The 15,343-nt window shown below is 36.8% G+C and overlaps 1 protein-coding gene across 5 annotated transcripts in view; it reads left to right on the top strand.

The window, feature by feature from the left end:
• The window catches only part of tfec (transcription factor EC), a 103,354-nt gene extending 92,497 nt beyond the window's left edge, over nt 1-10,857 (top strand). For 3 of the 5 annotated variants that reach the window (XM_069903865.1, XM_069903867.1, XM_069903868.1), the window contains 2 exons: nt 2,880-3,027; nt 8,167-10,857. In XM_069903865.1, coding sequence (XP_069759966.1) covers nt 2,880-3,027; nt 8,167-8,538 — 520 coding nt within the window. In that variant the 3' untranslated portion in view covers nt 8,539-10,857. Of the gene's footprint in view, nt 1-2,846; nt 3,028-8,166 lie in introns of all 5 variants that reach the window. The other 2 variants (XM_069903864.1, XM_069903866.1) reach the window with 1 other exon arrangement.
• Nucleotides 10,858-15,343: the final 4,486 nt, after the last annotated feature.

Raw genomic sequence — 15,343 nt, 5'->3', positions numbered from 1 at the left:
GTAGCATGGATACTCAGATTAAAGGCTATGTTTTTACATCATATCAAGAAAGAAAATTTGAAGTGCCAAAGGAGCTGTTTCTGACAATTGATAAATTGGAGAATGCTGAATTTGAGATAATTTGTTATTATCAGAAAAAATGTGTTTGATACTGAGATATTAAAATTAAAGAAAAATCTGAATGTTACAAAGGCAAGTCATGTTTACAAGTTAAATCCTATTCTTGTAAATTATGTATTGAGAGTAGGAGGAAGATTAGGGAAAAAAGCATAATGCCAGAAGAAGTAAAACATCCAATCATCTTAACTAAAGAATTTCTGAATTGATTATTAAACATGTACATGAGGAAACAGGTCATGGTGGTTATAATCACATTATTAGAATTGCACCAGAAATATTGGATACTTGGTGCTTCATCATTGATAAGAAGAATTATATCAAAATGTGTTATTTGTCGATGTGCAAATGCTAAACCTGGACAACAACAAATGGCGTATTTACCACAAGATGAGTTTTGTCGGATGAACCCCCATTTACATACGTGGGAGTTGATTATTTTAGACCTTTACAAGTAAAACAAGGAAGATGTGTTGAATAGCGATACAGAGCTATATTTACTTGTTTGATTACAAGAGCAATTCATATTGAAGTAGTCATCACTTGATACAGACACTTTTATCATTGTTCTTCGATGTTTTATCACCAGATGTGTTCAAGTGAAGGAGTTACATTCTGATAATGGATCTAAATTTACAGGAGCTCAACTAGCGTTACATAAAGCAATTCAAAATTGGAATAAACATTAAGTTCATGATTCATTTCTTCAAAAGGAAATTAATTGGATAGTTAACCTGCCTACAGGATCACATCATTGTGAATGATTAGATCAAGAAAATTCTTAATTCCATTTTGAATAATCAAATGCTGCATGATGACAATCTTCACAGTATTGTGTGAGATTGAAGCTATTTTAAATAGTTGTCCAATAACTAAAGTTTCTATTGATTTGAATGACATCGAAGCACTTACACTGAAATATATTTTACTTGTTAAATTTAAAACTTTAATGCTTCCAGGTCAATTTCATTAAGAAGATATTTACGCAAGATATAGATGGAGATAAGTGCAGTTGATTGCGGATTTATTTTGGAAAAGATGGGTTAAAGAATATCTTTCATTATTACAAGAAAGACAAAAATGGTCTGAAGCTAAATGCAGTTTTATATGCAGAAACATTGTAATTATTATGGATGATTCTACACCAAGAAATTCTTGTTTGTTGGGAAGAATCATGGAAACAGTTCTGGATAAAAAAGATTTTGTTCAGCAAGTGCAGATTAAAACCAAGATTAGTTACTTAAATCGACCTATTACTAAAATCCATCTTTTACAAGAAGCAGAAAGTTTTGATTTTTAATTTGTTACTTACCATATTTACATTTGTTTCTGTAATTATTAGGTATTAGTCATTAATGTATATTATAATAATACTGGAATGTAGATGTTAAAACCTTGTGTTTATGATTTACGGTAGTTTTATGACTTTCCTTTAAGGATTAATTGTTTTTGTAGTGTTATCATAATTACTATGATGTCATAATGTTGTTCTCTTCTTATTCTTGGAATGACCATGGAAGAGACGTGAGCTCTCGAGAAACTTTTCTTTGAATTTATTATTATTATCATTTTAATTTGTTCATATTTGTTTGAAGTAGAGTATTGTTATTTACAATATCCTTTGTTTTACTCATCGTTATGAAGTGCAAAGCTATGAAAATGTTTATTTGCTTTTATAAACCATTTACAGCTGCAATTACGAAGTTTGATTTATTTGGATGAATAAGATTGGAATATCGAGGCTTCCTTCTCTAGGAAGGTGACATGTTTCGAGATTGAGAAATATTAGAAGCTGGGAAGTGTCACCTACATTTCCCTATCCCTCTCTCTTTTTCTCCAGCTTTCTACCCCTTCCCTCTCCATTCTTGTGCCCTCCCTCATCCACCTATTTACTCTTGTTGACCTGTGGTCCTCTCCTTGCCCCTCCCCCCCCCCATCACCATTTTATTTCTGATGCCTGGCTACATTTTGCTCATGCCTTGATGGAGGGCTCTAGTTATAGATCTTTGACCTGCTGAGTTTCTCCACCATTCTGTTTTTACAGGAAGAAATGGACCATGCTTCAGTACAATGAGCCTTGATGAGGAATGATAAAAGTTGGAGAGAAGCCAGTTTTTAAGAACTAGAGGAAGGAGAACTTGCAGGAGGAAATGGAAGGTCTATAATCAGTTAGAATGTTGGACAGATTGAGGCTGATGAAAGGTCAAATAATAAGTAGTAGGAAAATCATTATTGGAATACAAAATGGAAGTTTGTAATGTACTGTGGTGCCACTCAAAATGTGAATATTAGGACTGAAGGTTAAGATCATTTGTTTAGAGAAGCTATTCTCAACAGGAGGCATATCCATCCCCCCCACCCTACTTGGGGCCACAGCACAATTGAGGGAGGCCATGGAGTGAAATCCTTAACAAGGGGATTCCAAGGTGTCGACAGGAAGAAATCAACCAAACTTTACTGCTTCACAGGGTAGGGGGCCCATAAATTTTGAGCAGAATCCTAAGGGGGCTTTTGTGAAAAAATGTTCAAGAATAGCTGGTTTTGTTTAAGTGTTGTATTAGAGGAAATTGCTTAATTAGAGTACCATTGTTTCCTTCAGGCTCAATAAAAAATTAACAAAGGAAGCCGCAGTCTTGCAATATAATATTATTTTCATCTGTTCAATAATTTAATTTTTGATATTAATTTGATTACATTTTTCCTTTTTTGATAAAATTCTGCCAAGGCAGATTTTTATTAAAAGATGACCTTTTACTCTGCAGTGATGTGCGCTGGAATAAAGGTACAATTTTGAAAGCCAGTGTGGAATACATCAAATGGCTTCAAAAAGAGCAGCACCGTATCCAAGAATTAGAGAACAGGCAAAAGAAACTGGAGCAGGCTAACCGGAGACTGCTACTGCGGATTCAGGTTTGCAAAGAGCTCAGTGTATAACCAAACGTCTTGTTTGGACTTGAAGGCAAATTGTGAGTCTGCCATTCATCAAAGAAAATTTTGGGGTTTTAAATCTATTATTAAATTTTATTCACTGGCTGTGCGTATTGCTAGCAAAATCCCTATTTACTGTTCCAAGCTGGGAATGTGTGAATTTTGAACCAAACAGTCCATAATTGTGAAAGTAGTGAGTATTGTTGAAGTGTTGGGATTTTGGCCGATCTGATGAAGAAATTAAAACAACGTATCTGCACTGGTTTATGCAACTTGAAAGGTATCTTGTGTTTGATTGTCCTTCTGTAGTCAAGATCACAAGTTACGAGGCAATGGAGATGGTTTTGAAATTTAAGTGTCTTCCACGTGGTAAGCAGTGTAGAAAGAAAATGAACTTTACTGTTGTGGAATGATTGCTAATCAAATGGATTGCTTTGCCCTGAATTGGCATGAAGCTTCAGATTTCTGATTCATACATGACATTCTGAGTACGTACATGACATCGTGTACAACCCGGAGATTCTTTTTCCAGGTCGGGCAGAATGACCATTTATTGGGAATGGGGAAAAGACTACATAATGTACACACATAGTGAAATAAAGAGATGTAAACAAACAAGAGGAACAAAAAAAAGTGCAAAAGTAAGAGTCCTTAAATGACTCCCTGATTGAGTTTATTGTCGAGGAGTCTGATGGTGGAGGGGGAGCAGCTGTTTCTAGCCTGGAGGTGCGAGTGTTGTGGCACCTATGTCTTTCCTGATGGTAGCAGAGAGAACAGAGCATGTGCTGGGTGGTATGGATCTTCGATGATTGCTGCTGCTCTCTGACAGCACCAATCCAAATGGATGTTCTCAATCGTACCATCTTATTGCCCAGTACTTGTGATCTCCACTCCAGAGGGACAATCAAGCATTTAAGTCCATATACAAGATCCCTTTCAAGTCATACAAACAATTGTAGATGCATTGTTATAATCCCTTCATCAAATCGACCAAAATCTCAACACTTCATAATACTCGCTACTTTCACAATTATGGACTGTTTGGTTCAAGATTTGCACATTCCCAGCTTGGTACAGTAAATGATGGTTTTGCTTGTTATGTCCTTGCCAGTGTCCATTACCTTTTGCAGGACTTTATGCTCAGGTTATTGGTGACCCCATACCAGACTGTGATGCAGCCGGTCAGCATGCTTTCCACCACACATCTGTAGAAATTTGACAGGGTTTCTGATGTCATTCCAAACCACCACAAATTCCCGAAGTAGAGGAGCTGACGTGTTTTGGGTCCAGGAATGATCCTCTGAGATGGTGACTCCCAAGAACTTAATGTATTCACCCTCTCCACCTCTGATCCCCTAATGATTACTGAATTGTATACCTCTGGCTTTCCCTTCCTGAAATCAACAATCACCTCCTTGGTTTTGGTGACTTTGAGTGTGAGGTTGTTGGTGCTGCATTCAGCCAAGTTTTCAATCTCCCTCCTGCATGCTGACTCATTGCCCCTTTTTGCCCCTACTGTGATATTGTCAATGAATTCATAGATGGTATTATTATGCCAAATTACAGTCAGGTGTAAATTGAGTAGAGTAGGAGGCTAGGTTCTATGGTGCTCTGGTACTGATAGAGATCGTGGAAGAGATGTTCTTGCCTATCCTCACTAACTGTGATCTGGAGGTGAGAAAATTAAGGATCCAATTACACGGTGGCGTGTTGAGTCCTAGGTCTTGGAGTTTGCTGATCAATTTTGAGGGGATGATGGTGTTAAATGCTGAACTGTAGTCTATAAAGAGCATCCTGATATATTCATCATTGCTGTCCAGATGTTTCAGGGCTTTGTGTAAAGCCAGTGAGATGGTATCCACCTGTTGCTACGATAGATAAATTGGAACAGGTCCACGTCAACACAAAGGCAGGAGCTGATATGCTTCATTATCACCCTTTCAAAACACTTTATCACTTCTTGTGAGTGTCACTGTTCAATAGTAATTTAGGCAGGTTATCACAATCTTCTTGGACACTGGTACGATTGACTCCTGTTTGAAACAGGTGGTACTACGCTCTGCCAGAGTGAGATGTTGAAGATATCCATGAAAATGTTGGTATATTAGTTAGCACAGATTTTTAATACTCAGCCAGATACTCTCCCTGGAGTGGATGCTTTCCTTGGATTTACTCTCCAGAAGGCAGCGTGCACGTCATCCTCTACAGACAGGAGAGGATCATCAGTGGACATGGAGGGGCCAGTGGTAGTCTTGTTCTTGTGGTTGAATCAGGTGGAGAAGGCATTGAGTTCATCCAGGAGTGAAGCTTTGCTGACTCCTACTGCACAGGATTTGGTTTTGTAGCAGGTTATGTCATTTAGACCCTGCCACAGCTGTCCGATATCCCTCATTGTATCCATTTTTGTCCAGAAATTCCACTCTGAAACTCCGAAAGTGACCCACGGCGACTTTCTGCAGGCTGTAGAACCCGTTCCTGCCTTTCCTATTCAATTTACTTTCAAATACTCACCTTCCAAGCTTCTTTAATATTGTTGAACTTGGACAAAACCATGATTTGTATATTAATGGTGGATAAAAGGCTTTCAGCCATTTGCCACAGAATAATGATATGGCCCATGGGATCCAGGGCAAGTTCGCAAACTGGTTCCAAAATTGGTTTTTGAGGAGACCGGTTGAGTATTCAGGTTGTTGCAGTTGGATGCCTGTGATTACAAGAATTGATGCTGGGTCCTTTAGTTCTTGTTAAGTCAAGTTTCTTTTCATCTGATTGCTCAAGTAAAACCCAATGAAACAGTGTTCTCTGGTCCTCAGTGCAAAACATGTAGACACATAACCATACATAACACGCATTAAAAACAATACATATGCAGGTCAGGTGTTCAGATATTCAAATAAATAAATATTGTTTCATGAATATGAGAGTCTCTGATGGTTAGTGCGAGCAGTTCTTTTGGTCGTTCAGCATTCTCACTGCCTGTGGGAAGAAGCTGTACCTCAGCCTGGTGGTGCTGGCTCTGATATTCCTGTTGATCTTTCCCGACGGGAGCAACTGAAAGATACTGTGTGGAGGTGGAAGGGGTCCTCAGTGATTTTGTCCTCCCTCTTTAGACACCAATCCTGGTAGGTAAGATTAATTGGGGGGAGGGTGTGAGGAAGGACGGAGGCATGAATGTACTCTTTCATGTTATGTACATAAATGACTTTGAAGTGGCTGTGAGAGAAAATATTAGTCAATTTACACATGACACCAGGACAGGCAGAGATTTTTTTGTGTTGAAGGCAGTCTTGGGTTGCAGGGAGATGGCAATGTTTGTGAAATGGGCTGAAATTGGCAGATAGAGTTTTGTCCAGAGAAATATGAAGCAATGGATTTTTGGAGCACCAATGAGACCAGGGCATGCACCATGAATGGATAGGTCTTTGGGAGTATTGAGGAACAAAAAGATCTTAGAGTAAAGTCCTTGGGTCTTTGAAGGTGGCAATGCAGATAGATAACACTGTTAGAAAGCCATGCTGGATACTGGCATTCATTGATTGGGACATCAAATACAGAATTAGGGAGGTTGTGCTCCAACATTTAAAACTCTGGTCAGACCTGCACTACAATACTGCATGTAGTTCTGAACATTTGAGGCAGTGAAAGGATGTGTTCGAGGGTTTAGAGGAGATTCACTGGTATGTTCTCTGGAATGGAATGGTTTGGTTATAAAGGGGAAACTGTTGAAAGTTGGTCTGTTCCTGGAGTGGAGGGAATTTAAGAAAGCATGGGGTTTGAGGTATATAAAGTTATGAGAGGTGTAGACTGCAAGAATTTTTACCCCCATATTGGATAAAACTAGAGGACATGTTTTTAGGGTACTGTGGAGGAAATCTAGAGTGAATATGAGGAAGGCTTTCTTCAAAGATTGGCAAGTATCTGGAATGCACTGAAAGTACTTCAGGCATCCAGCTTCAATCATTTGAGTGTCTAGATGAGCACTTGGATTGCATGGGCATAGATGGTTATGAATCAATGACTGGGCAATGGGATTAATATGAGAAGGTGCCTATTGGAGGATAAGTTAAGTTGAATGGCCTGTGTCCATGTATTTTTCATTAATCTTCACATTATCTGTCTTGCTTATTTCCAGCATTTAGCTACTGAGTTTTTGAGATTGTTCTGTAATAATTGTATTTGTATGGCTGGTTTAAGTTTCTGGGTGACAGTGACCTCAACATTACATTCTCAGCTCCCTCCTCCAAGATTATGGTGATTGTGATGGCAATGTCATTTAATTTCAAGGAGAGATGCGAAGTGATCCACTTTGTGTAGATTGGGGATTGCTTAGCACTAATTGCAAATTAAAAATAATAAATGTTGAACGTATTCAGCAGATTGGTCAAAATCCGTGGAAAAGTCTTAATTTATTAGGCCAAAGAATTTTCAGCAGAATTGGGAAAGTATGATGTTTGTTTAAAATTGCAGAGAGGTTGTGGGAGGAATTGATTGGATGAAGCCAGAATTGCCCAAGGGTTTATTGAGCCAACATGCAATCAATGAACATCCCTACTTGTCAGGGCAGAGAGTAGCAGAAGGTGGTTGGTCTTCAGGCACTACATTATGGCAGTTCAGGCAATTCCCCAAACCAGTACAAGTTAATTTTCATCAACCCCAATTTAACTACACTCCTTGGTGTAACTTGAGTCCAATAATATTTTTCACATTAGAAGCAGCACCTTTATCCTGCAGTGGAAATTAATTCTTTTGGCTAAATCTGAGGTCTGGGGAGACAAAAGTCTATGTTAGGCAGGAGAGACTGGTTGATGTGTGGGTGATTGAAAGTGGATGATGAAGGCTGGTGCTTGTTAATGGAGAATGACCACTTGCAATCTGAATAAAGGAAAACAAAATATTGGAAGAGTGAGAGACTAACCTGGAATGGTTGATTTAGCTTTAATTTTTTAATTCTGCCCTGAATTTATAGCAGGTGATAATTAGACCTGTAAGTAATTTGATTCATATTATCACAATGGTCAGATGCTAGTTGAGGACTCTGCTGTATGGAATGATAAATAAAATTCCTAAATTGTGTTAATTTGTAAATTTGATTTGAGTGAATTTCTCATTTTAAAATTTCAGGAGCTCGAAATGCAGGCTAGAGCTCATGGTTTGCCCACCATGTCATCGGGTCTGAGTCCGATGGAGATGGCTGCTCAACTCATCAAGCACGAGTCCTACCAAGAAGACAATGGCTCTGATTATCTACAACAGCAAATGTTGCCTCAGATGCTGAGTGAACTCAATGAAGGATCCTATAGCTATTTGGATCCTTTGTCACATTTCACAGACTTGTCCTTCAGTGCTGCTTTAAAACAGGAGAGCAAGCTTGATGAAGCTCTAATAGACAATGCCATCTCAATGGGTGCAAATCCTTTGTCTGCAACGTCACCTAATGCATCTAAAGCAAGCAGTCGGAGAAGTAGCTTTAGCTCGGATGATGATGAACTGTGATCAATACAGTAATCCTGTAAGGGACTGATTATTTCACTTGAGAAATAATTAATCCGTAGACGATTTGCTTAACTACTGATTGCCTGTGAACCATTTGCACATCAGTACTTCAAGCCTTCACTCGGGTCAGAATCCCCTTCCTCATCAATGCTTCTCTCTGGTGCTGCTAAAATTAACTCTTCATGAAGAAACCCAAAGTTCACCAATCACCAAGTAAAATGTGTGCATTTTCTGAAGTTGTCATATTCATAATCAACAAGAAATATAAATCTCCAGGCTCTTCCTTATTGTTCTTTCTTAACGACACATTGATCTATAATTACAGGAACACCAGTAAGTGGGAGAATTTCATTTTCTGGTTAACTTGGGGGGGGGGGGGTGGAGGGAAATAGCAGTTTTGCAGAAGGGCAATGAGGATGGAGGTAGCAAAAGCATCTTTCAAGACTTGAAGTCTGAAAAATGTATATTAAATGAGATTTGTAGTTGTTCCGTCCCATTAGAGCTATTATAAATGCTGGGTGGTTTAATGAAGGATCAGACGGAAATGTATTTTGCACAGTACAGAAAAAAATGTTGCGTATGTCCTGTAAGAAATGTAAGGTGCATATTTTTCCCCTCTCCTGCGTAGTCAAACTGCACCCTTGTGCTTTGAGGAAAAGATATTTAGGTTGGTTATTTCTTGCTTAATGGGGTGTGGAGCAAAATTGATCTGCTTCCCATTTTTGTTATTTAAAAATAGCAATTGAGTAAAAGGGAGGTATTATTTATTTCCATTTGAAAAATGCACAGTTGATGCAAAACTACCTAGCTGCATTCTTATGGAAATTAATCCAGAGATGATGGAGATTTTTAAAATTTTATTACACACACATTTCGAGTAGACATTTTTTTGAATTATAATGCATTAAGCTAATGCATTTTAAGCTGAAGGCTCTGTTAAGTCAGATGAAGGTGAGGGGGAAAGTGATGCAACATTTGAATAAAACCTAGTGTTTGGTTTGTTTTGAGTAGAAGTTTACTCAGTGTTACTGTTATTTTTTTTCCCACAAAAGTAATTATGTTCTAGAATTTTTACACTTGAGAGTAATTTTCTTTACACAAAAATACTCCTATCAAGTAAGAAAATGTCCTTGTGATATATTGTTAATTGTTGGATCCATTTGGTGAACTTCATAAATTTATTGCAGATAGAAAATGTCTTCAAATGGTTGTCAGCTGTTCAACAACTTGCAAATAACTCTTTTCAATGGAGGAAAATATTTCTTGACTAAAAATGAATCACTGAGCAAAAGGAAATTGAGAAATAGTAAAGACAGTGGAAGGCAAGTCCTAAGAAGGGTAAGAGGAAGTAAACAAAACCAAAGGATATTAGCAACTTGGACTTCAGCTTTGAAATTCCTCAATGTGTGTAGTTTTTTTTTAAAAAAAGAAAAATATAAAGTTCAAACCATATTTTGAAACTGAAGAAGATTATAAATCTGGGTTGGAATGTGATATTTTAAAGGGATATAAAGATGAGAAAAATATATATAGGCTGATGACTTAGAATCAAGTTGGGCTGTGAAAAAGAGGTGGTGCTAAGCAGCAGCAAGATTTGAATTAATCTTCAATCTAGTTTGGTGTTTTGTTTTGCTGGAATAAGGCTTTGTATTTGTTAGAATACAGAAGTAGAAAGGAGCTTTCAAATTGTCTCAGTGATTTGGCTACTTGCATTTGTAGATTCAATCTTCATATGGGGAAACTCGTGCAGCAGTATGTCAAATGGCCCTTTGCATCCTGTGAACCTTGAACCTCACTTTATTCTGACTGATCATGTTCTTGAGTCTTACCCCACTCTCCTCATTTGCATGCCCAATATTTCTGTATTTATCTTTGCATCATAAAAATCTAATTTTCTTTTGTCTTGAATGCACTCAACGTACACAATCTTGAGAAAATTCCAAGGATTTACGATAGAAATGAAAACTTTTTTTCTAATTTTATTGTGGTCCAAATTGGCTCGGTTCTAGAATTCTGACCCTCTTGTTTTGGAAGACTGTCCTGTAAATTTTTTTTTGGAAACTAGCTAGTTTGCACTGTGTATGAATCTTTGGCAATGTTGCTTTGTTTAGCTTTCTAATGAAACTTGATTTTCAATGGGAGAGAATATTTTTCACCTTTTATTCTGTTCTATATACAAGTACATGGGTTTACAATTGTTACAATGTACAGACCTGTTTACTGTGTTGAAAATGAGGGAAGAGATGAATATTTGTGACTGGTTTTAATGAGAGTCGGGCAATATCCAGCACAAGGCTTTTGAATCTTGAGCATTGACAATCACTCACATATTTTGACTTGTAAACTACACAAAAGGCTACAAGCTATTTACTAAATGTATTGTCATTGTATTGCAACTTTTCTATGAATAACACTTTATAAGATTTGTACATGACTTTTGTGAAGAGATTTCGTAATTTTTTTAAATGTGGAAATTATGTACATAGTTTGTTTCTTGTCACCACTCTCTTGAAATAATCTTGATTAATAAATTGCTGAAAAATAGCATTGAAAATATGATTTTTTTTTTCCCCCCCTCAATAGTATTCAAACTGCCATGATTATTTCCGAACTAGAAATGCCACTAGCTGCTTGTTCATTCAGTTTCTGGCTGGTAAAGGGTGGTACAAATACCAATGTTATTTGCAAAGAAAAGCAGAATTGTTGCATTTTTGAGCCTCCTGACCACAATTTTGTTTTTTTTTTTAAATCCTCAACTTGTTTCCACTTTAAAAGATTATTTTTAAATAACTTTATTCCTCAAAGGCTGTAGACATGTAAATATTTGAAGTTAATCAATGAACAGTTCTTTGATCATAGTATTGCAACACTTTTGACCTTGTTCTCTCTGTGAGCATAGAAAGATAAAATGGACAGATGATCTTTTGTAGAAATGCAAGTTTAAAAAAAAAGTTTTGGAATCAAGCAAAATGCATGTGTATGGATATTTTCTATCCATAAGAGGCTGGCTAAACAAGGTCATCAGTGTGTTTAAGTGAGGTTCGGATTTTAAATTTAAAAATAATTACTCTTGTTTAAGGATATGGTGTTGATGGCCTATAATTATAGGCACCATAAATGTCATGACTGAATGGACCAACTATATGTGATTTTGCTTGAGCTTCTGTGTAAATTCTGCCAATGACATCACCTCGAGTCATTATTTAAATGTTATAAGCAGTGATTTTAAACAGACTGGAAAAAAATGTCAAATAGTTATTGAGCCCTGAGTGAATAGCAAAATACAATGCCTTTCTAATGTAATGTCACTGTCATGAACAGTGAGGTAGCAGCTCAATGCATTTCAGGCAAGACTCGAGGAAACACGAAAATCTGCAGACACTGTGATTGTAGTCAAAACTCTGATGCTTGGAGCTCAGCTGGCTCATAATAAAGGTCCAGAGCAGAATGAAGTTCCAGGAGGATGGAGTTTTAAAGTGGAAGAAGGGGTCTGTATTTGTGGGGACTGGAGAATCCTGGCTGTGGAAGTGGGCATGGAGATGGTTTATATTAAATTCCGGAGCAGGCAGTGGGCCAGGGACATGTCCGGAGTGCCTGTCTTTGATTTGGCTCATACCTTGAGGAAGGACTCAGGCCTGAAAAACGAGAAATCTATCTACCTCCTATGGAGGCTGCGAGACTATCTGAGTTCCTCCTTCTGTATTTTGAAGACCAGAGGAAAGCAGACAAAGAATCATATCTGAAGGTATTGATGCTAGATCCTTTGAAAGGGGCAACACTGGTCTCTCAGAAATTCTGGAATCTTAAACAGCAAGCTATCTGAGATTGTCAAAGATGGAGGGACAGAGTTGAAAAACATGGTAATGTGAGGCAATTTTCTTTTGATTGAAATTGGTACTATTAGACTTGGTTACAATTCTGTGACATTGATGTTTATAATGTCAGTGATCTAATCTCTATGGTTTTGTGGAATATCAACAAACTATCACATACGGTACTAAATCATATCACAGAATTGAGTATATTTGGTCAAAATTATTTCTGATTTGTCATTTTCTGTTGTGGCTTCCATTGACATTTAAAATAGACTGAAGACTCGAAAAAGTTTCCCCAAAGACACTGCAGAAGGGTCTAGTGAAATATGCAGATGTCGTCAAAAGTGCAGTTTAAATTATTTAAAAGACCAATCTTTCTTTACCTTGGGTAATTTTTCAAATGAATGATTTAATATGACATTTATGATGACACCATTGACAATTTAATTGCAAAAAAAATTACTGCCTATTGGCTAATTTCAGGATTTACCCGATAGCTCAGTTTTCATTTTCTTAATTAATGGGGCTGTTTATTCAAAGGAGAAAAAAAGGAAAAATCATGAAATTTTTTTAAATTTTCCAGGATAAGATGAAAATTACAAAAAGCAAATTTTATGCAGTCTGATATGACTGAAAACCCAAAGGATGGGCAATATAACACTTTATAAATTGTTGTGAATTATATTGATTGTATCGACCAATTCAAAAACGCTCTGAACTCAAACATGCAACTTGTTACTGGAAGCCAAAGAGGCATTGCTTGTATCTACACCTCAATGAAACTGAGTATGGTACCTGATCCATACAAAAATGTGGCATAGCCTGGTAGATCGAATGCAAGTTGTGAATTGAGAGTTTAGAACGAAAGAATCAGTAGAAATTGGAACTTTTTCTTTCAAAGACCAAATTGTTCTATTTATAGAAGTTTCTTCTAAAATTTATCAAATAGCAACACACTTGAGAGTTTGACGAATGCAATAGAATCTCCATTTTTTTTGAATTAACGGATTAAAAAAGGATACAATGGGAAATTATCCTGATACAGAAAGGATGAGAGGTCATAAAATGCAGGTCTCAAATATATTTTAGAATTTTCCAAAGTGCTTTACAATCACTGAAGAACTTTCTCAAACATTGCCATTATTGTAATGTGGCAACACCTAATTTTAGCAACACATCCTCCCTCAAGCAACTCCATTTTACTGGCCACATAATTTCTTTTTAGTCATATTCATTATGAGACAGCTTAATGGATCAGGATGAGAGTGTTCCCAATATAGCCACAACTGACACTTAACTATAAAATCTGGTGCTGAAACATTGCTTTCTATTTCATCGGCAAAAAAAAAATCTTTCATCGATTGAATCATCTGGCAAGAAAGAAGCATTTATTTTTTTATGTGATTCACAGCATTTCAAGTATTTTATAATGTCAAGTACCAGTTATTACCAAGTCAGTGAGTCACACAAAAAGTTTTGCATCCTTACCTTTCAGCTGTGCCAAAGAGCTGTGTCTTTAAATGTACAAACCTGCTGCAAATTATTATTAGGTCATGCTTAGGATAAAAGTTTTTTAATTTCACTGATGGCTTCGTTCAATCCAGTTTAATTTCATGCATTTCTGAGGGTAATTTTACCTTTGTTGTGATTGATGGAACTTTCTACCAAGCAGTGGAAGTTACACTGTATATGTACCTTCACCACAAGGCTTACCACTAGAATCTCAACACTAATTTTGGCTTCATCAACAATCCCCAACTACGCTGAAAATTAAATTGAAACCCCAGCATTGAGTTCAATGTTTATATCAAAATCTTCTAGCCTTGACGCAACTACAGCACCAACATCCTGGGTTTGGATCTGACACTGTAAGGTGTTTGTATTTTTTCTGTCTGTGTGCTTTCCTCCAGATGCTCTGATTTCCTTCTACCTTTCAAAAACGTACAAGGGTTGTGGATTAATTGGGGTATATGAGCAGCAAGGTGCCATGGGCTGGAAAGGCCTGTTACTGTGCTGCATGTTTAAATATAAAATTATAAAGCATCTGATCAATATACTTAGCGTTTTCCTGTAACTTCCCTGTCAAATATGCCAAATATACAACTTACTCAATACATCTGTCCCTATCAGGTGTATTTGTAGGTTAAAAGTGCATAAAAGTTAAAGGAATGGGCAAGGGAGCAAACACATACTTAAATACCAAGAAGATTGTAATCAGTTAATCCATTCTGACTTGTATAATTTGGTAAGCAACATTTGGAAAACCGTCTCAATATATGGGCAATTCAAAACATTGTTGAATCATCTGTCAACGGACAAGAACAAGTCCTCTTTAGACCAGTATGAGTTGATCCTTGTCACAATGCAACTTAATATATTAAATGTGATGGTTCAGATAAATAAAAACAGAAATTATGCTGGAAATTTGAGCAAACTAAGATGGAAGGATCCAACAGGTCAGGCAGCATCCAAGGAAAGAAATGAACATTTTGGATTTGGGGAGGTTTTTTCAAGACAAGTGAACTCAAGTTGTACTCATTCAGCTTCCTGCAGAGGTGACATTTAAAAGCAACAATTCTTTGACCATACACCATGAAAGAACGGAATTTTATCTACCTGTCAATTCATTAATCAATTGATGTTTTTTTTAAATCAAATTCCACAGATGACTTAATCTTACATTAAAGTTTCAAGCTAATACTATTATTAATGACCCAAGGAAGAATTTGCATTTTGTGTTTTTCAGATCCTTAACAACAATTTCATTCGTTTAACTGCACAGTTAACGTGAAAGAGCAGCCAAATTACTCACAGTAAAGCCCAGCATCAATGAGAAAATTGACCAATCTGGCTTATTTTGTTGGATTTGGTGAATGCATCAGTTCAGATATTGCAGAAAGTGGTTTGAAATGCCGTAAAAATATGGAAAAGTATTAACTTGTAAAATAAATGCTATTGATGTATTCTGATATGAAAACATTGCTAGCATA

Source organism: Narcine bancroftii, chromosome 11 (assembly GCF_036971445.1).
Source record: "Narcine bancroftii isolate sNarBan1 chromosome 11, sNarBan1.hap1, whole genome shotgun sequence".
NCBI classification, from domain to species: Eukaryota; Metazoa; Chordata; class Chondrichthyes; order Torpediniformes; family Narcinidae; genus Narcine; species Narcine bancroftii.
The sequence above is the reverse complement of the archived record's forward strand: the minus strand, read 5'-3'. Positions and strand labels throughout refer to the sequence as shown.